General features: G+C 38.3%; 2 protein-coding genes across 4 annotated transcripts; both read left to right on the top strand.

The window, feature by feature from the left end:
* The first annotated feature begins 304 nt into the window (after positions 1-304).
* On the top strand, positions 305-9,135 carry LOC311086897 (NACHT, LRR and PYD domains-containing protein 1 homolog). Of its 3 annotated transcripts, none has more exons than XM_084120087.1 (11): positions 305-2,071; positions 2,273-2,344; positions 2,538-2,682; positions 3,005-4,745; positions 5,204-5,281; positions 5,359-5,433; positions 5,556-5,699; positions 5,792-5,950; positions 6,170-6,259; positions 6,535-6,642; positions 6,739-9,135. In XM_084120087.1, the coding sequence occupies exons 1-11, from the start codon at positions 1,508-1,510 to the stop codon at positions 7,922-7,924; spliced, it is 4,362 nt and encodes a 1,453-aa protein (XP_083976213.1). In that variant the 5' UTR covers positions 305-1,507; the 3' UTR covers positions 7,925-9,135. The 3 variants fall into 3 exon arrangements, with proteins under 3 accessions (XP_083976213.1, XP_083976212.1, XP_083976214.1); XM_084120086.1 differs by having other exon boundaries at positions 306-2,071; positions 6,532-6,642; XM_084120088.1 differs by having other exon boundaries at positions 310-2,071; positions 2,273-2,400; positions 6,532-6,642.
* A 167-nt stretch (positions 9,136-9,302) lies between these two features.
* LOC311086898 (uncharacterized protein) lies at positions 9,303-17,971 on the top strand. The gene is made up of 5 exons (XM_084120089.1): positions 9,303-9,766; positions 10,334-10,585; positions 10,681-10,737; positions 11,915-12,019; positions 15,391-17,971. Exons 1-5 carry the CDS (start codon positions 9,721-9,723, stop codon positions 15,903-15,905), a joined length of 975 nt encoding a protein of 324 aa, XP_083976215.1. The 5' UTR covers positions 9,303-9,720; the 3' UTR covers positions 15,906-17,971.
* The last annotated feature ends 3,555 nt before the right edge of the window (positions 17,972-21,526 follow it).

Below are 21,526 nucleotides of genomic sequence, written 5' to 3'. Positions count from 1 at the left end.
TGTGAAGTGTCTTACTAGGAGCTTCACTTTATCTAAAAATGCTGTTGGATGGATTGGTCGACTGTTACACTGAATTTATGTTGGAGATGTGTATGATTTAGGCTGTTCTGCTGTGTGTATTTGCGTTTGCAGGAAAATGGCAGAAGCCAGTATTTCTGTGGCTGAGGATCAGGCCTGTCCAATCTGTCTGGATCTACTGAAGGAACCAGTGACCATTCCCTGTGGACACAGTTACTGTATGCGCTGTATTACAGAATCAGTTGCGTTCTGATTCTGATTCTCTTACTGAATATATTGCTTTAGAACAACACCTGCATATGGACAGCAAAATAACGAACTAAATTATAAAATCATTTAACTGTTTAATGCTAGAATGCAAGATAAAGTGATTTGTACTAAATCTGCGCATTGAATAAGTTAGTGCTTTACATTTGGTGTCATTTAAAATTAACTTTATTATTGTAGTTTTTATAGGCTATCAACAACACGACATTAAGAGAAGCACAAGACTGCCTCATCTAAAGAGTATTTGTACATCATGAGATTTCTATTACTGACAAGCTATTTAACTGACTTTATACAAGCATTAATATGAAGAAAATGTGTTAGACCAATGCTATCTGAGGTCGCACCAATTGGTAAGATTTGTAAACCGCGATAGGTAGGTTCAGGGGAGGGGGTAGGTTTACGAATTAGCCACCTCGTAAAATACGTACAAATTACTATAAAAATTATAACAAAATGTCTTAATCACTTTCTTGTTGTCAAAATTTGTGAAACATGTTCATGTTTAGCCTGTCAACTTTGATAAAGTTAGATTTTTTGATAGAAATTGGTGTGGTTTAAAATTGGTAAAACTTTAAGAATGTGAACGCCATTGCAGACAAACTGCTTCAGAAGCAAATTATTAATGAAGAAATATTATTCTGAAATCACACATCTGACTTCAACCAAAGAGAAAGATCTGCAGCGTCGTGCATGAAGGCAGTGTTGCTGCGAAAAACCTCTTAATCTCTATTCTTCACGAAGAGGAGCCCAATCTTTTAAATGATTTGCATGTATCCAACTCTTAGCTTTAATCTCTAAATGTGATTTAAACCCACAAGTGCAGAGAGAAATGCATTTTTTTATATATATATATAGAAGTTGATGTATATTGTAAGAATGTTTGGAGAGTGGGATACAATGTACGTCTCACACACACACATATATGTATTCAAAATCATCAATTGTCAATAGAGAAACAATGGAGTTACGGCATCTACCAGAGACAATCTTCTGAAATTAACATGCCAAACCTTCAGTCATTGGACACACCTATTTTGCCCAGGTCTTAAGAAATCCATTTCTGGAAACACCCAGTGACTGAACACGTTTTGCAGGGAGTGTCTCACTGGAACTTTTACTTTATTTAAGAATAAAGCGTCGTGTTACCTGGAATGGTTGACTGTTGGTGCACTGTTTAGGCTGTTGTTGTTCTGTTGTGTGCATTTGTATTTGCAGGAAAATGGCAGAAGCCAGTTTTTCTGTGGCTGAGGATCAGGTCATCTGTCCAATCTGTCTGGATCTACTGAAGGAACCAGTGACCATTCCCTGTGGACACAGTTACTGTATGCGCTGTATTACAGACTACTGGAATAAAGAAGATCAGACGGGAGTCTACAGCTGCCCTCAGTGCAGACAGACCTTCACTCCAAGACGTTTAGGTAAAAACACCAAGGTGGCTAAAGTGCTGGAGAAACTCAAGATGACAAAACTACAAGCTACTCGTACTGTTTGGTGTGAGTGTGACGTCTGTACTGGGGACAAAAACAAAGCCATCAAGTCTTGTCTGGAGTGTCGGATATCTTTTTGCCAAAATCACCTCAAAGAACATAACCAGTTATTTCAAGATAGACACTTTATGACAGATGTCACAGGACGACTGCAGGAGATGATCTGCTCTCAACATAATAAACTGCTGGAATATTTCTGTCAGACTGACCAGCTGTATATCTGTTACCTGTGTATGATGGACAAGCAAAAAAACCATGAGATTGGATCAGCTGAAGCAGAGAGGAGTGTGAAACTGGTATGTGGATATGACCTGAACACCTGAACATGATGTTTGACATTATTTTTGATGACTTTTATTATATTAAAACTATGATCTTCTATCATATTTCTAGAAAGTAAAAACCAACTGTAATCTGTGGCTGAATTCTTTTGCTCACTGTCCATAAATTTGGGCAATTTTGTCATAGCTGATTAAAACCTACATTGTTCCACACAGAGACAATTCCATAAGGGATTCAAGGACAAAAGGAGTGTGGAGGAGTGTGTTCAAGGAGCTCGTTCTGACCTGGTGAGTTTTGAAAAGAGCTGAAAGAACAGTTGCAGAACTACTTCAGTCAGTCAGAGGTACTGGAAAGATCTAAGTGAAATTATAATAATAATAAAAAAAAATTATGTTTAATATATGATATTCCAAAATAATGATATGTATTAATGTATCTCTGAAGCAGATTGTCACTGTGAATTATTTTGTCTTCATGTAGGGTGTCCAGCCTCTCTTTTTCCCTTTTGGACCTGACTCACCAAGCATCACTGCCAGTTATCCCCTCTCTTTTGATGCACAAAGATCTGCCTCTCAGCTGAAAGAGAAACTAGATAAATGGCAAAAAGAGAAGATTTGTGGAAAGGGTAAAGTTGTTATTGTTTATTTACATTTAGAAAGGAGTTTTGAATTGTACAATACTATGTTAAAACATGCACACAATAAGGCTTCACAGTTAACAAATAACTCAGCATAACTACAAAAATAACTATGAAAGTGTCAGTTACAGCGTTTATTTTTTATTTTTGTTGCATCAGATTTTTCTATTTACAAAGTATGTTTAGGATTGTTGCATGGAAAGGGATTGTGCTACATATGCACTCAACAACTTCCTTGTTCTACTTATTACGCCTCAGGGGTAACAGTGTTCAGCACACCTATTTTCCCTGTTGTATTTTTTTCATGTAGATTGGAGCAGCATGAATCTTCGGTACAGGACAACAGTCACTGACAGATGCAAGTTTGTGACAGAGTATAACCCTCTATATGATGAACGTGTGGAACTGGCCGCCCGTTACACTGAGCCAGTGATCATTCAGAGGAACAAAGAGCAGACTGAGAAATACTGTCAATATGCAGGGTCTTCTCACACTTCTGGAATAAAAACATCATCTCAACTGTTATCAAATGACAAGCATCACAGCGTTAGAATAGACCAGCTGTTCAGTCCCGACAGTGACGGAAACACACCGAAAACTGTGATTCTCTGTGGTGATTCTGGAAGAGGTAAATCCTTCACGTTACAGAAGATCATGTTGGACTGGGCATCTGGAGAACTTTACTCTGAAAACTTTGATATGGTTTTTCTGTTGAAGAGTGACGAGCTGAAGTGTATTTCTGAGGAGATGAGCTTGATTGAGCTCTTGAGCTGGAGTTGCAGTTTAACATCAGGTGAAATTTCACACATACTAGAGTTAACAGAGAAAGTCCTCTTCCTCATTGATGGATCGGATGAGTATGTATCTCATCCTCCCATTCATTTCATGTTACTGCACACTAATCCATCGAAGAAAGCGCCACCTATGGTTATTCTTAGGAACCTGTTGAGGGGAGTCTTGCTGCCTGAATCATTCATGCTTGTAACTATGAGATCTATAGCTGATGATGCAGTGATGAATCTCCTCAAAGGACCTCAGCGTTTCACTGAGATTGTGGGCTTCTCTGAGAGAGGGGTGCAGGAGTACTTCCACAAGTTCTTTCAGGATGAGCAACTCTTCAAGAAAACATATGAGAGTGTGAAAGCAAATGAAACCCTCTTGACTACTTGCTCTGTGCCTTTGCTGTGTTGGATGGTCTGTTTTTGTCTAAAGAAACACTCAACCGATGGTGAGGTTATGTTGAAAAAACTAAAGACAACCACCTCCATATATGTTCACTTTGTGTCCACTCTTCTGGAGCATCATGGCCAGAGTCAGTCTGTCCTCACCATGCTGAGGAGTCTGGGTCAGCTGGCAGAGAGAGGAATACAAAATCAGCAAGTCTTTTTTGATGAAAAGAGTGTGGCCGAGACTGGCTTAGATGCCGCCACGTGTCTGTTCTTGTATAAAGATGATCTTAATGGAAAACAGAAACGGCAACCAGTGTTCAAGTTCATCCACTTCAGCCTTCAATGGTTCTTTGCTGCTCTTTATTGCATCTTGCTTGGTGAAGAAGAGTCCTTGTGGAAAGTCAGTGATCTGTTGGAGTTGACTATAGCAGCTATAGATGAATGGCTATCTCTCGAAAGAAGATCAAATCCCATCCCATCATTTCTGCTGTTCTTCTATGGTCTCTTAAATGAGGAGGTGATCAGCTCACTCTTTAAAAAAATCAAATTAACTGTTGCTCACATCATAAAACTGAGGAAAAGAAAACTGAAGAAAACACTGAAGCAAAGAATTCTTACAATGGCAACATGGCATGGATGTGAGCTATATGTTTTCCACTGTCTGTTTGAGCTCCAGGATGAGGAGTTTGTCAGGAAAGCGCTGGAAACTCACAGCTTCATGGATCTGTCTAACATTTCCCTGAGGAGCACAGACTGTTGGGCGCTGCTGTACTGTCTTCAGTTCTGTCCACACATCAGAGACCTGAACCTCATGTACTGTGATTTAACAGCTGATAAACTCAAGATTCTTCAGCCAGCACTGTGTATGTGTGAGACTCTGAGGTCAGGGTCATGCATGATAGTTTTTGTTGTTTTTGTTAATTTGGATAAATTGTTTAATTTTAGCATTTTCAAGTAATGATTAGGATTCAAGTGTACACACACTTGTATTCAAGAAAATTTTATTTTTTACTTGACATTTTTAAGGATAATTAATTAATTCAGACAAATTGATGAAAAAACATAGGAAATAAACATGAATAGAGTGATGACATTTCTATGCACATGCATTTTAAACTAGATTTTATAAAACATTTTTACGGAGCCCTGCACATGACATGCAAGAATAAATGTGCAGGGCTCCGTAATTTTTCTCCGTAATTTCTTCATGGACACTTTTAATTATCATATATTCGCCATACTTTTATGTGGCCCATATATCACGAATATGTCATGGCTTACTTTAATAAAACATTCAGTAACACATTTAACATTATAAATGATTTTTTTTTTGACTTAAGGTTTTCAGTGGAGCATTTGTCAGAAGTTGGAGATTTGATCCAGATTCTCGGGGAATCAAAAATCTTGAGAGAACTGAAGTAAATTACTTTCATAATCATTGCCATTTTAAATTACTAGTTGTTTAAACAAGTTATCTGTTCTTCTGACTTGGTAGAGTTCAAGAGGATGAATACAGTGCTGAGAGTCTCAGATGGACACTTGATCTGTCAGTCACTCGTGGAGATGTCTTGTAAGAATCTATTGCACATACTGTAATCTTTCTTATCAAGATGGCATAATTTATATTTCAGAGTATATTCATGGTGAGTGTATGATGCCGTTATCAAATGTTCCTCTGTGTCTCTGTTTCAGGTTGTCTTTGAGTTCCTCAGAGAAGAATCCATCATTTCCAGCAGTCTTCAACATCAGTCTTACATGTTCACACTCAGAGATATCCAGCACTGACTGGACACTCTTCCTACAGACACTCAGCAAGGCAGGAAAATTGGCACAAGAGTAAGAAAAATATTCCTTTTGCCATTATATATATATCTCATCAGTAGCTTTACTGTTATTCAAACATGTTGTGGAAAAATATATTTTTGCAGCTCTTCAGCTCTTGAGGATCATGTCAGTTTGCTTCTGTCTTCATTTCACTCTGTGGGGGGTTTGAAGACATTGGATCTGAAGTTGTTCAGTCTGAATGAGAGCTGGGCTTCTGGGATCATTTCCCTCGTCCAGACCTGCACCAGTCTACAGGAGCTCAGGTATGAGGAGGATTTGCATAAGCAAATGATAACTGACAGAACAGAATGTTAATTATTTGACAAACTCTAAATCTATGTAGCCATTATAGATTTGTTCATCATAAATAATACTTTAAACTCTCCTGCATAAATAATACTTTAATAAGTCACTAACTAAATTATAGCATGTATTATGAAGAATTTTTGCTTATTACTGTTTGTGTTACTGCAATATTGCAGTGTCAGTGTCACTGGATTGCTGTTGGAGGACGGACTCGTATTACTGAAGAAATCACTGATGGATCCACACTGCACTGTGACCATTGAAGGGTTTGTGCATTTGACTTTATCCAATGATGAATAAGGAAGCTCACTTTATTTCATTTTAGAAAAAAGGTGAATTGTTTATACAAAGTAGATCGATTAATAATTATTGAATATAAAATCTACAAAACTTCCATTACTGAGAATATCTGATATCTAATTTTTTAAATGTTATTCCATTTATGTGCCTAATTAAATAGTACAATATTACAGTATTTCATATTTGTAATTTATTTAGCATCTTTTTATTTATTCTGGTTTCCTCAATGTTTGTCAAGGAGAAAGTGCAGTAAACTCACTGACCAGTGCACAGAAGAGGACTGGAGTCACAGCTGTAATGAGAAAGTGAAGATTCACTTCAAACCAAGGGTTTTGGAAGAGCTGAAAGAGTGAGATCATTATTATTTTATACAAAAAAAAAATTTTGTATGTCGATCTTTCATACATTGGTCAATTCATTTATCATTATCATCTCTGTTCTCTAGACTGAACATCTCTGTGCCTGAACCTTCTGAAATGAATCTTCACTGTCAGTCTTGTGTTCACATTGTCGACTGTGATCAATGGGTTCAGGTGGAGCCGTCAGTCTGTACAGATGAAGGAGGGTCAAAGTTCAGGATCAGCACTCAGGCGGGTCGATTCGAGTGCAGCAGGACCAGAATGCGATGGGTCTGCGCTGGTGACGTCACTCTCCAGTATCGTGCAGTGGATGGACGTTTCCTCAGTGAAGAGCTGGAGAGGCTTCAGTGTGAGCGAATTGGTCCAGTGATCGATGTGACCGTGATCTCAGGGAAACTGGAGGAGGCCCATCTGCCTCATTACGCCTGTTTAGCAGAGTCTGACCCCTCTCTCAAAGATGCTGTGAAGCTCCTCAGCAAAAGAGATGAAGGAATATCTTTCCAATCTGTAGAGTTGACCCGTTATAATGCCAAAATACTCCAACCATCCTTCTCTCTTACAACTCTAATTATAAGCTGGTTCACACAGTGGGAAGAACACTGTAACCTTCTTCTCTTTATGCGCTGTAAAGATCCTCTCATTCTTCACATCTACTTTTTTCCAGTGAATGACACTTGTTCAAAAGAGAAAGTTGAGCAGAATGAAAAATCAAGTCATCCGATCAGCCATCCCAGACCTAACAGACCATTTCAGATGAAAACGCCGCACCTTCTTGAGGTTCCTGGTGCTTCTGTTCATCCTGTAGAGGGGATTTCATTTAGAACAGATATCGATCCAAACTTCTTTGAGATCATGCAACATCAGGATGGTGACGTACAGATGAATCTTGTCAGAGAAGAGGACAAGAAATCTGTGTGGACTGCCACAATATGGAAAGCCAAACTTGCACAGTTAAATCAAAGGCAAGTCCAAGATGAGCCGCAACTGAATTCTGAGATTGATAAAGCTCAGTTTTTTGATAAACACAGATCGGCTCTCATTCAAAGGGTTAAAAACGTGAAGAGCATTGCAGATAAACTGCGTGAGCAGAGAATAATTCATGAGGAACTATATTCTGAAATCACACATACTAATTTAACCAGTCAGGATAGTGTGAGAAAGATCTGTGACACAGTGCATTCAAGTGGTGTGATTGCAAAAGTTAAATTCGTTGAGATTCTTCAGGAACAGGAGCCTTACCTCTTTGAAGAACTGTTGCGTTCTGATTCTTAATGATTCTCTTAGAGAATTTATTGCTTTAGAACAACACCTGCATATGGACAGCAAAATAACTAACTAAATTATAAAATAATGTAACTGTTTAATGCTAGAATGCAAGATAAACTGATTTGTAAACTGAAAAGAAATATTCAAGACCCCCTCAAAATCAAGTTTTTAATGTTGTTTTATGTGTATGGTGTTTTTAATATGCTTTAAGACAAAGCATGTGCAACCAATCACCAATCATGTCAACTTGTGGGCGGGCTTTAACACATCATTAACTGCAAAGCAGGGGAGTCTCAAGAGAAGCAAAGTTATCCCGGTATATTTTTCTGGTGATATGAAAAATCAGGTAGCCTACATTTAGCAATATAGCCGGTGAATTATGTTTATGATGTATATTATGATGTTATGATGAACTAGCCTATATGCTTCTCCGCTGACATTCTAAGTTGTTCAAAGTGTTTCTAAGGTTGCTGACATTAGAGAGCAGCTGTCTGACTCTGAGATGGTGAACGGGAACATGGTTTGTGTAATAATTTACAAAATTATTCATATATTAATGTTATAAATGCAGCCAGATATATTCATACTGTTTGTGATAAATGTACTTTTTGTAACACATCATTTGAAGATACTGAACAGTTATTTTTATGACACTTTCCTATTTTTTTTGGATTGATTTTAAAATAGACATGGCAAAAAAATTAAACAAAACTCTTAATTTAGAACCTTATGACATTTTACATTGTTTTCAAAAAACATATTTTTCAGAAAATGTTCATTATTAATCTTTTAATTATTTTGGTAAGTTGACAAAAAAAAAAAAAAAAAAAAAACTCAAAAGAAACCCTCATAAATTAATTTTGTAATCCCACATATACTTTGAAACCCTTTCAAACATAAGATCACAGAACAAAAAGCTTATAAAACAATACAAAATGTAAAGCTTTTCAAAATGATGTAACTGCCCTAATATTATATAGCACGTTTGTATCCCTATGTTAATTTTTCTTTTAGTTGCTGTTATTCTCTGTTCAGTACAGAACGTAGGCCTACCTACTTTTTGCATTGTACTTTTTGCCTACTTGTCTGTGATTCTTTAAAAAAAAAAAAAAAAAAGTTAAAAAATAATCAGTTTTATTGAACAATCAAGAATGAAAACCTATTTTAGTACACTCCAAAAACAAAATCATGACTTCATAAAAGTGCATTATAGTATAGGACCCCTTTAAAGAGACAACTGCACTAGTAAACAGACGAGCGGAGCGCGCTGAATAATAGGCTACATAGTGCTTTACATGTGGTGTAATTTAAAATTAACTTTATTATTGTAAGTCGCTAATGGCCTAATAGTTAACGCTAGATTGTGAGTGGAAGTAGGCTAAGTTAGATTGGATCTTTTTACAACGGGGAGCTAGCAAATTCACACAAATGAAACGTTAAACAACTGATAATTTACAACAATCCGTTTACATTCATATGCCTGCGATCTCTCTCATTGTTTTTCCGGGAATCTCACTCTCGATTTGAGCAAGCTAAAGAGGTTGAAAAACACCTATCCCTGTTTTAAAACGCCCCAAAATTGTGAAACGCCCTTTTTATTCCACAGCCTCCGCGGCGGGAGTACGTGGACCAATCATATTGTCTTTTACCTTAAAACACTTTAAAACACTTTCGTTTTATTCGACTTTACCCCACTTCATTTCCGTGGAACAACGAAACTTTGAAACGCTCTCGACAGGTTTACAAATTAGCCTAGCCTTAGATTATCATCTGAATTCGTGTTTTTGGGGTTATCCACAAAAATGAGCGAGAGCAACCTTGAAGGAGAGCAGCAGGAGCGATGCAAAGGTAGCTCTATCTATTAAGATAAACTAAAGATAAACAAAAATGTAAATTGACAAAAAAAAACTATTGGTTAATGGAAGTGTTTATCAATAATGCTTTAAGACTGCTGAAGAAAACAAGGTATTTTTATTTTTTGATATGGGGAAGAAAATTTGGAGACATCAACATGTAGACATGCACCAGCCTCAGATACTGCATTTTCCAATTTACTAGAATTAACACAGGCTACTTCACTCTGATGCTCAGTCCTAGCCCTGAGGTGGCTGATCTGAACAAAAGAGTATTTGCATAAAAGAGAAATAGAAGAGTCGAGTGTGTGTGGGAGAGGACAGCTGTCCTGTAGTAGGCTACATGTCCTGGCCATTTTTGTGATCTCAGTTATATTTTATAGATTATCCACTGTATGTTTGGAATTCTATATGTATACAGTTAGACAGTGTTTTACATTTTATCATTAATTGTAACATTAACTTTTACTATCATTTTCATTAAACACGTAAAAACAACAACAAAGAACTGCACATGTCAGGAAAGGTTGCAGTGTAATACATTTTATTCATTTGTCCCCAGAGGCCAAGTTTGTGGATGACAACTTTGCAGTGCTTATTCAAAGGGTTACTTCCGTCATGGCAATAGCAGATGAGTTAATAAAGGATCATATGTTACATGGAGAAGATTATTCTAAGATCAATAATGAAAAATATACCGACGAGGAAAAAATGAGATTTTTGTTGAAGTCATTTAAATCTGGAGGCGACAAAGTCAAAAAGGCCTTTTATTATTTACTGGAAAAGCATCAACCAGACCTCTTCGAAGAGCTGGGTAAGAGAACAATTGTCATTTATGAAAGAGATTTATGAGCTCAACCTTCAGCTACAGGTGTAATCTATGACCTGTACTGTGGTTGATTTTAACAGGTGGTGTCAGCAGGAAACGCAAGCTTTCTGATCCTGAATCACAAGTACCACGTAAAAGTGAGTTTACCTTGTTATTGGTAGAGACATTTTCTTCCTCCACTTTTATTTTTGAATAAATTGTTAAATTGTGCCAGTTGTAATTACTGATACAGGATGTCTTTTTGCTAGCATGATGAGAAAACATGTGATAATATATACAGTCCCATGTTGACTGTACTGGTAGTGGAACCAATTATATCTGCCACTATTGTGAAAATGATTAAGAGTATAAATTATAAAGTAAAAAAAACCCCAAAAAACTAAACTAATAAATATGCATACTTTAAAAATATTGTAAAACAGGAGGTGTTTCAGGAGGTAGGCCTAATATCTTATTTAGCACATTAAAAATGAGTGTTACCCGTCTTGGGCTAGTGTTACATGGGGATGGGAACAACATTTTTATTAGTGGACAGATAAACGCATCTCATCAGGGAAAATAATCGTATGTAGGATTTGTATAGTAGTACAGCAAAAAGCAAAAGATGTTACAGCTGTACTCTTTCTTCTCTATCAACTTTCATTGCTTACAGATGGAAATCAATTACCTTTGGGAACAATATTCAAACATCTGAATTTTTTTGAAAGGCTAGAGAACAAGGCAAACATTATTAGACTCCATTTATGGTTCTGTCTTAAGCTATATATTTGTTGACCGTTTTTTTTTACTTCACAGTTATCACATTGAGTCCAAAAGTATTCATATTTACATGCATAATACCTTAATATGTACTACATGAATGCTTGCTTTTATAGTTATAGCAATCAGTTTATTTATTCAGGGAAAGTAAGTTTGCAGCATACTCACATAGACATGTAAAAAACAATCACAGGTGGCATACTGTATAAACAATACTTTAATACAAATAAATCTAAATTAAATAACCAGACCAGCTGACCATCAATTAACACCAGAAGAAGAATTTAAAATGTAATTGCTTGGGGGATAAAAGATAGTTTGGACCTGTTTTTCATGCATCGGGAATACTGTCGGCCAGATGGCAACAATTGAAAGGCGTAGGATGTTAGCTTTATTCAGCACTCTCTCTTTATTTATACTCTCTATACTTGGTAACATAATCCCCAACGTAATTTATGAACTGTGCATAAGCTTATATAATGTATAGTGTAATGTATAAACAGTATTTTGGCAAGGATGCCATGATCAATAACTGTTCATATGTCTTTGTCACAGGACTCAATACTGAGAGTAATGAACAGAATAACCATCATTTTAACAGTGCTAGTACTTCAGCACCAAGACCAGCACCAATAAACTTTGTGACCAACATAGTTAATGGTAAGTTGGGATTTTGCATCATCTGCATGTACTTTATTTTGTTTAGTACATTAATTTTGTTGTCATAATTTATCTTGATAAATGAGAAAAATAATAATAATCTAATGTAATTTACATTTTACATTTAGTAGACGCTTTTGTTCAAAGCGACTTATAAATTAGGACTAAATCAAGCGAGTCATTGTGAAGAGGCAAAAAACAACGTAAGAAGTGCTCAAAATATGAAGTTCAGGCATTGTTCAGAGTAGCAAGCGAGGATATAAAGGAAAAGGAACGTTTTTTTTATTATTAGTTTTTTTATGAGGTTAAGTGCTCACGGAAGAGAAGGGTTTTCAGTTGTCTTTTGAATGTTGCCAGGGATTCTGCATTCTGGATGAGGGTGGGGAGAGCGTTCCACCAGCATGGAACCGTGAATGAGAATGTTCTGGAAAGGGATTTTGTGGCTCTCTGTGATGGAACCACGAGACGTCGCTCGTTGACCGATCGTAGGCTTCTGGTAGGGATGTAGACTTGTAGGAGTGAGTGAAAGTAGGAGGGAGCTGAGCCTGTGATAGATCTGTAAGCAAGCGTCAATGCCTTGAACTTGATGCGAGCAGCGAGAGGTAGCCAGTGCAGAGAGATGAACAGAGGAGTGACGTGGGCCCTTTTGGGCTCGTTGAAGACAAGACGAGCTGCAGCATACTGTAGAGGTTTAGTTGCACATGATGGAAGTCCAGCCAGAAGAGCATTGCAGTAGTCAAGCCTAGAGATGACCAGGGCCTGGACGAGAAGTTGTGTTGCATGCTCAGTTAGGAAAAGCCTGATCTTCCTGATGTTGTGCAGTGCAAACCTGCATGATCGAGCTGTCTTTGAAATGTGATCTGTGAAGGTCAGCTGGTCATCCAGTATCACTCCAAGATTTCTGACCGACCTTGATGGGGTGATTGATGATGAATCTAGCTGGATAGTGAAGTCGTGCTGTAGAGACGGATTGGCAGGGAGGACGAGAAGCTCAGTCTTTGCCAGGTTGAGCTGCAGGTGATGTTCCTTCATCCATGTCGAGATGTCCGCCAGACAGCTTGAGATCCGTGCAACTACTGTGGGATCATCTGGTTGAAATGAGAGGAAAAGCTGTGTGTCATCAGCATAGCTGTGGTAGGAGAAACTATGTGCCTGTATGATGTGTCCCAGTGATGTGGTGTAGATGGAGAAGAACAAGGGTCCAAGAACTGAACCCTGGGGAACCCCTGTGGTCAGCTGATGTGCTTTGGATATCTTGCCTCTCCATGCGACCCTGAAGGACCTACCTGTGAGATAGGACTCAAACCAGTGGAGGGAAGTTCCTGTGATGCCCAGTGATGAGAGGGTGGACATAAGGATCTAATGATTCACAGTGCCGAAGGCAGCAGACAGAGAATGAGAACTGAGGACTTGGAAGCAGCTTTTGTGATCCGCAGGGCTTCTGTGACCGACAGTAATGCAGTCTCAGTTGAATGCCCTTTCTTGAAGCCAGATTGGTTGACATCCAGCTGGTTGTTCAGAGACAAGAAGGATGTTACTTGGTTGAAAACAGCTCTTTCAAGTGTTTTCACAATGAATGGTAGGAGAGAGATAGGTCTGTAATTCTCTACAGATGATGTGTGTAGTGTTGGTTTTTTAAGCAGTGGAGTTACCCGAGCCTGCTTGAATGCAATAGGGAAAGTGCCAGTATGGAGGGATGAGTTGATGATGTGTGTGAGTGCTGGTAGAAGTGTGGGAGAGATGGCTTGTAGAAGGTGTGAGGGGATAGGGTCTAGAGGGCAGGTGGTAGGATGACTGGAGAGGAGAAGTTTAGATACTTCTTCATCGGTTAGCGGAGAGAAGGAGGAGAGAGGGTTATTGGCTATGGAAGGGGTCGTCTGGGTTCCTGTGTGTGTGGAGCTGAGAACTGACTGCTGATAGATGTTGTTTTGTTGGTGAAGAAGTTAGCAAAATCGTCAGCAGTTAAAGAGGAGGCGGGTGGAGGTGGACAGAGGAGAGAGTTGAATGTCTTGAAGAGTGATTGTGTGTTGGAGGAGCTGTTGATCTTGTTGTGGAAGTAGGAAGATTTTGCAGCAAGAACATCTACAGAAAAGGAAGAGAGGAGAGATTTATACATTCTCAGGTCAGATGTGTCTTTTGATTTGTGCCCTTTCCTCTCCGCTGCCCTGAGTCCGGTCCGGTGTTCATGAAGAAACTCAGATAACCAGGGGTTAGAGGGAGTAGCGCGTGCAGGCCTGGAGGAGAGAGGGCAGATATTGTCTAGAGAAGAAGTTAGAGTGGAGCATAAGGTATCTGTTGCGGCATTCACATCCAGAGATGAGAATTGCGAGAGTGAGGGAAGAGAGCATGACACGGCAGAGGAAAGGTGGGAGGGAGAAAGTGAGCGCAGGTTTCGTCTGAAAATGACTGGTGGGGAAGTTGTAGACTGAAAGTAATGAGGAAATGATCTGAAACATGGAGAGGTCTCACCAGAATGTTGTCTGTGATGCAGTTGCGTGTGTAAACCAGGTCCAGTTGGTTGCCTGATTTGTGAGTACCTGTAGTGATGAGTCGTTTGAGATTGAAGGAGGCTAGGAGAGAGATGAAGTCTGTTGCATACGGCTTTTCGAGATGAATGTTGAAGTCACCAAAGACTACAAGTGGGGTACCGTCCTCAGGGAAGGAGGACAGCAGCACATCCAGCTAATCTACAAAGTTTCCCAGCTGACCTGGGGGGCGATAAATGACTACAATATGGATCTTATTGGGAGTTGTAAGTGTAATAGCATGATATTCAAACGAGTTGTTGTTGCATAGAGAAGAGAGTGCTGAGTATTTCCAATTGTTAGAAATGAGAAGTCCTGTACCCCCACCCCTCCCAAACTGGTGAGGGGAGTGAGAGACGGAGAAATTGCTAGAGAGAGCAGTGGAGGTTGCTGAGTCTTCTGGACAAATCCAGGTCTCAGTCAAGCCCAAGATACTAAGAGTAGAATGAGATGCAAAGGCTAAAATAAAGTCAGCTTTATTGACTGCTGACTGACAATTCCATAGACCCATGGAAAGAGAGAGAGGTGTGTGTGACGATGAGAGAATGGGACGCAGATTAGCAGTATTGCGTTGCCTTTTGCGCGTGATGAAAGGGCGTTGCCGAGAGATAACAGGAATGTATTGAAAGCACATGTTGAGTAAGGTGAAAATAAGATAAAAGTGGGAAAGGAAAGGGGAGATAGTTAAGAAGATACTTAAGGGCCTTCCTGGTGTCCTTGCTTGTTGGAGTCGTGCAGGTAGAGTCAATGGTAATTTATATGCAATTTTATATTCACAATGTGTATGTATTTGTGGGCACCACTTACTGTAAATATAATTTGTGTGCTTTATGTTGCTGATGATAGAAAGCAGACCTTCTGTTAACATGAACAAAATTGACATCATGAACAAAATGGAATGGAAGACCCCAGCACCCAAGAAAGTGAACAAGACCCCAGCACCCAAGAAAGTGAACAAGACCCCAGCACCCAAGAAAGTGAACAAGACCCCAGCACCCAAGAAAGTGAACAAGACCCCAGCACCCAATAATGTGAAGACCCCAGCAGCCAAGAAAGTGAAGACCCCAGCAGCCAAGAAAGTGAAGACCCTAGCAGCCAAGAAAGTGAACAAGACCCCAGCACCCAAGAAAGTGAACAAGACCCCAGCACCCAAGAAAGTGAACAAGACCCCAGCACCCAATAATGTGAAGACCCCAGCAGCCAAAAAAGTGAAGACCCCAGCAGCCAAGAAAGTGAAGACCCCAGCAGCCAAGAAGATGAAGACCCTAGCAGCCAAGAAAGTGAAGAAGACCCCAGCAGCCAAGAAAGTGAAGAAGACCCCAGCAGCCAAGAAAGTGAAAAAGGCAGCTGCTCGAAAATGAGGGAATACTAAAGATGATGAGAAAAAATGAGTTAAGCAATTTTTATTTTATTTATATTTTTTGTTTAAAGTCCCCCTTTGGTGAAAATCAAGTTTTTAATGTTGTTTATATGTCTATGTGGTGTTTTTAATATGCTTTAAGAAATGCATAAGTCATCACCATTGCAGAGTATTTTCTCCTTAAAACTGCCGTGAACTAGCCTGGTTAAAACCAGACCATTCTCAGTAGTAACTGAGTTATGGTCTGGCAAAGCTTCATTAATAACTCATTTCCAAAGGGGCGTCACCAACGGACGTCGCTCAAATGCCTCTGGGCGCAATTGGATAGACCTAAAACCAATCAGAGCGATCGTCATCGTGTAAAGCCATATGCTGCGTCCCAATTCGCCTAAGTTACACTACGCCATAAAAGTATGTACTCTTTTTGTGAAGAAAAGGTATTTACTTTTGAATGTGTAGCAAAAAAGTAGGCAAGCTTTGGGACATACTACTTCGTCATCTTTATCGGACGGATCTGTCGCGTGCATCCTGTCACGTAAACTGCCCTGCCAATCATCTTGTCACAGTTAAAATCCTCTATTAAATCTAATTTAATTTCCTACCGCACGTTCATCTGCCAGTGGGTCTTTCATGGAGACTGTCCTCATGTGTTTGCAATTTGAATATAATGATGCATTTAAAAGTTGGTGCGCTTCACCAATGAACGTCGCTCAAATGCCTCTGGGCGCAATTGGATAGACCTAAAACCAGTCAGAGTGATCGTCATCGTGTAAAGCCCGCCTCATCGTTTCTGATTGGTGCCTCGATTTGGATTAGAAATCGGCTTGAATGGGCTCTTTGCCAGACTACTTGCAGAAGTTTGTCTGGGTTTTCCCAGGCTAGCCGTGAACCAAAGACAGTCTCAAAAACGCTGATAGAAGTCGCCCCTGTTCTCTACGTCACAAATATCCAACGTGCGGATGGGCTTTCGCATATCATTAACTATGCTGTAAAGCTAGAGGGTCTCAAAAGAAGCCAGGTTATCCCAGTATATTTTTCTGTTGATATGAAAAATCAGGTACATTTAGCAATATAGCGGGTGAATTATGTATATTACGATGTTATGATGAACTAGCCTATGCTTTATCCACTGACATTCTAAGTTGTTCAGAGTGTTTCTAAGGTTGCAGATTTTTAGAGAGCAGCTGTCTGACTCTGAGATGGTGAACAGGAACATAGTTTGTGTAACATTAGCAACAAATTATTATCTGTTTGATAACAGTCAAGTCAAAGGCTAATCATATCAATTGGCGTTATGTGTTCGACGTTGTAGAGAGCGATATACAAAACACATTACCATTCTGATACATCGAGTGGATCTCTGAGCTGGTGTGAGTGAGTGGAGGCAGGAACAATTTGCATATGGATCTGCGTATACTAAATGAACCAAGGGAAATATGTCATTTTGGTGATCAAAGATATAAGCTTTAAGGGATAAAATTATTGACTACGGGGGACTTTAATTAGTAAAACAACTAAAACAATAAAAACCCATAGAATAAGCAAAAAATATTTTAAAGTGTGTTTTAAAAGCTCAGATACAACATTATCATGAATGCAAAGAATTCTGTGTGTTATATGTTGCTATGCTTCGAATAGTCATGCTGTTCTTACTGAACTTTAACTCTTGTTAGTTTTACTAAATGCTTTCTGTCCATGTTACTCAACAATTTAAACTTCTTTAAATGAAAAAAAGAATAGCCATTATTGATGATATCCAGCGATGGGCAGGACAAAACTATGTCAAATGTGCATTAAGCAATGCGAATTCAGCTGAAAAGAGTAATTTTCTCTATCAAAATATTTTTTCAATGCTTTTGCAATTATTTGCAATAATTATACATTTTGTATTTTTCAACTCTCACTGTTACTATTCTTGTTATAGTTGTGCCACGAAACTTGATCAGGCAGGAATTGAGTATTGTTTTGTGATTCTTTTTTCTTTATTTTTTTTTATTTTTTTATGTAAAGCACATTGAATTACCATTGTGTATGAAATGTTATAAATAAATAAACTTTACTTGCCTTGTTTAACCATTGCTTACACATTACATCTGCACCCACCTCACTAATTTAAGAAGCACACTTGATCATTTGATTCTGTTGGCTCGGTAAGTTTCGTTTGTATCCCCAGCCAACATTTTTTGTTTTCCAAACGTTCACTTTTGGTTATGGAAATGTTAAAAAGTTTTCTTGGTGTTAGTGGATTTTTTTTTTTTTTAAGGTTAGTATGATGTTTCTGAAACATTCTTAAAACTTAATTTTTACTTGGAACGTTGATTTGTAACATTCCAACAACATTAACATGAACATCATTTGAAGGCTAGTGTCACAAACTGCTCTAGACACGAAGGTTGAAAAGGGAAAATCCAAGGACAGGCAGAGATCAAAACCAAGAAACGGGAATATCCAAATGTGTGTTTTTTTACCAGTCATTTTTTATTAATTTAGCACGCAATTCAGTGCGTAAAATAAGCCTCTAAGTGGAAAAATAAGCGAATGTTAGCGGATAATTGTGTAGGATATAACTTTTTCTCCTAGTCATCTGGATACAAGACGAAACCAATCAATCACAGAGAGCGTTCGATGCTGGTGCTTCGCTGAGCTCACAGGCCCAGTGCGCTTGGGAAACGAAGCCTTGCTTAGATGACAGAGAAACAATCGGGAGTTATTTCGCAATAAACAAACCAAAAGTGTACATAACGGTTCAAAATGTTGACGTCAGTAAGATTTTTTTAATGAAATGAATATTTTTATTCAACAAGGATCGATGCATTAAATTGATCAAAAGTGACAGTCAAGGGTTTTACACTGTTAAAAAAAAAATCTACTTCATATAAATGCTGTTCTTTCAACTTTGTTCATTAAATCAGCATATTACAGTGAAATATCATCATGACTGGAGTAATGATGCTGAAAATTCAGCTTTGATCACATGAATAAATTACAGTTTACTATGACATTGCCTATGTTAAATTGTAATATTTTAGTTTTTACTGTATTTTTGATCAAATAAATGCAGAAGAGAATTAAAAATCTTACAGACCCCAAACCTTTGAACAGTAGGCTGTACTAGTAGGCTAGTACTATAATTAGGGTAGTTTTGTAAAAGTCACTGACTAATTACAGGCGAGTTGAGAGCACAAATCACAAAATATTTAGGCCTAGTAGTCATGAAAACGTATTCAGATTTAGCATATTAATGATGCATTCACCTCATAAATCATGACACACTGCTCTAGCACAGGAAAGTGCATACAAGTTCAAGTGCATGCTTTTAAAATGAAAAAGTATCGGTATCGATATCGGCGATACTGGCCCTGTATTTACTTGGTATCGGATTGATACCGAAATTTGCAGTATCGCCCATCACTAGTGGATGTGATCATGGCTGATTAGTCTGGGCAAAGGATTATGGGGAATGGAGTCAGTGAGGGAATGATAATAGTCTGATGTGGAGTGCCCTCTGCTGGCTCTCACAGGCACTCCAGCTGGTGACTGTAACAGTTAGTATGATTTTCCTGAAACATTTGAACACCAGCTGTTAAAAAGCAGAATCACTGAAGGAAAGAGAAACGGCAAGAACGGAAATAACGTACTTCCAGTCACAGCCTTGATGATGAAATCAACTGAAGATAAAAGAAAACATTAAACATCTCAAGGTCTCAGCAGAGGATGATTAAACATCTCCACAAATAGTTTTACCAGTTTCACTTATTACAAACCAGCTGACTTTATTTATTTCAAACATACAAATATTCTTACTGAGATAAAGGTTTTCCTTTTGAACTTGTCACCATGATGGTAATCAGTGTTTGCGTTAGTTGGGCTCTTGACCCTTGATTTGAGTGTTTTAAGCAAACATTTATGTATTCAGTAAGAAAGTTCAAAAAGCAGACTGATATGTTTTTTAATGACTATCAAATTAGTGCTTTAGTTTTATGACTGGTTTAATTGAAGTTGAAGCATTAATGAATAAAAAAGTGTTGTGATAGAAAGAGCACTTGTAGCACTGAAGAGTAGTGATGGGCATTCCGGCTCTTTTTCGTGAGCCGGCTCGTTTGACTCAGCTCACTGAAAAGAGCCGGCTCTTTTGACTCACAAACGGCTCTTTAAAAAATATATGTTTTAACTCGCTGAAAGTCCACCACACAACTGTGCAACGTGAATATCCACATTTTTAATTGTCCATAACAACCCAAAAACTTGTCTGCTTGCCTTGCACATCTAATTAATGGGCAAAGTTATGACTGACTATTTTTCTTACCTTCTTTTTTTATTTTTTTTAGCTCTTGCGTTCTTCTGAACATCTTGCGCGGCAATTGCCGATGTCATTTCTGAGTCATATCAGACCATAATCTGTCTCTCTTTTAAATGCCTAGCCTATTTCACGAGTGGTAGGCTACGACTGGCTGTTTTAAAATATAACTAATATCGAAACAAAATAACGCAGGCATTCTCATCGAAGACACGTTTAGGCCTCCTCCAATACTGACAGCTGGGCATAGCTTGCAGGTTTGCTTAGTGGCAAACTTTATTCATTTGATTGGTTCAACCGCCACCCGCCCGAATTTAATTCAATTATTAATATTATTTTTCGTCACGTCATCCGCGGTTATCCTCATCTCTAGTGTGATTGACAGGAACAGAATGTGAGGCTGATCAGACAGTCGAAACAAATGTGTGTGCGCCTTTAGGCCTATAAAATTATGTTTTTGTTGGTTTTTGAATTAGTCAATTATTTTAAATACAATTAAAATCATTCTTTATTTCATTATTAGCCTACATAATGATTTAATTTCTATAGGCTATATTTTTTAAAATAGAGTCGGCTCTTCAGATATGCGAGCCGGCTCCCGTCGATCCGGCTCTTAGATCCGGCTCATTCGCGAACGACCCATCACTACTGAAGAGATCTGTGTGAAATCTTCCAAAAACACTACAACCTTCTTGTGTAAATGTTGAGACACACTTAGACATTCACTCATCATGCAAACCTCAACAATGGTGACAATCATGTTTATTCATGTCTAAATAGTAAAATAATTCAGCTACATAATGTATTCATGCTGCAATGCATGCTGGGAGCCATGAATGAGTTTGGTGTGCTGACATTGTTGTCTTTCATATGCTGATTGTTGATGTCTGTGAGTGTCTAAATAACACACCAATTTATGATTTCATGCTCACAATATAGTTTCAGAATTTTTCAGAATGTCTGATGATCATAGTAGTATCACAGCAGCACAAAATGTATACAAATTAATAACATAACTCACTTATAATCAATGAGACCAGATATAAACAATGAATCAGACCACTTCACAATGACATTAATTAACAGCCAAGATCACCTGATGTTATTCTGTCTCAGATTCCTCTGACACAGTAAATGTGTTTTCTGAACACATTAAAGCAGCCAGAGAAAAACGAACAAAACAATCAAGATGCAAGAGCCCAACTAGGAAACACTGATCATGGTGAATGAGCATGAAATGGGTGTTTGGAATTTGCCCTTTGTCCACATCTCAAGAACCAGGAAACAATTTCAACTTCTCAGTAGATAGAGAAACTACAGTGTCG

Source organism: Abramis brama, assembly GCF_963993115.1.
Source record: "Abramis brama genome assembly, chromosome: 7".
In the NCBI taxonomy this organism is placed as follows: Eukaryota; Metazoa; Chordata; class Actinopteri; order Cypriniformes; family Leuciscidae; genus Abramis; species Abramis brama.
Note: the sequence above shows the minus strand (reverse complement) of the source record. Positions and strands in the feature narration are given on the sequence as shown.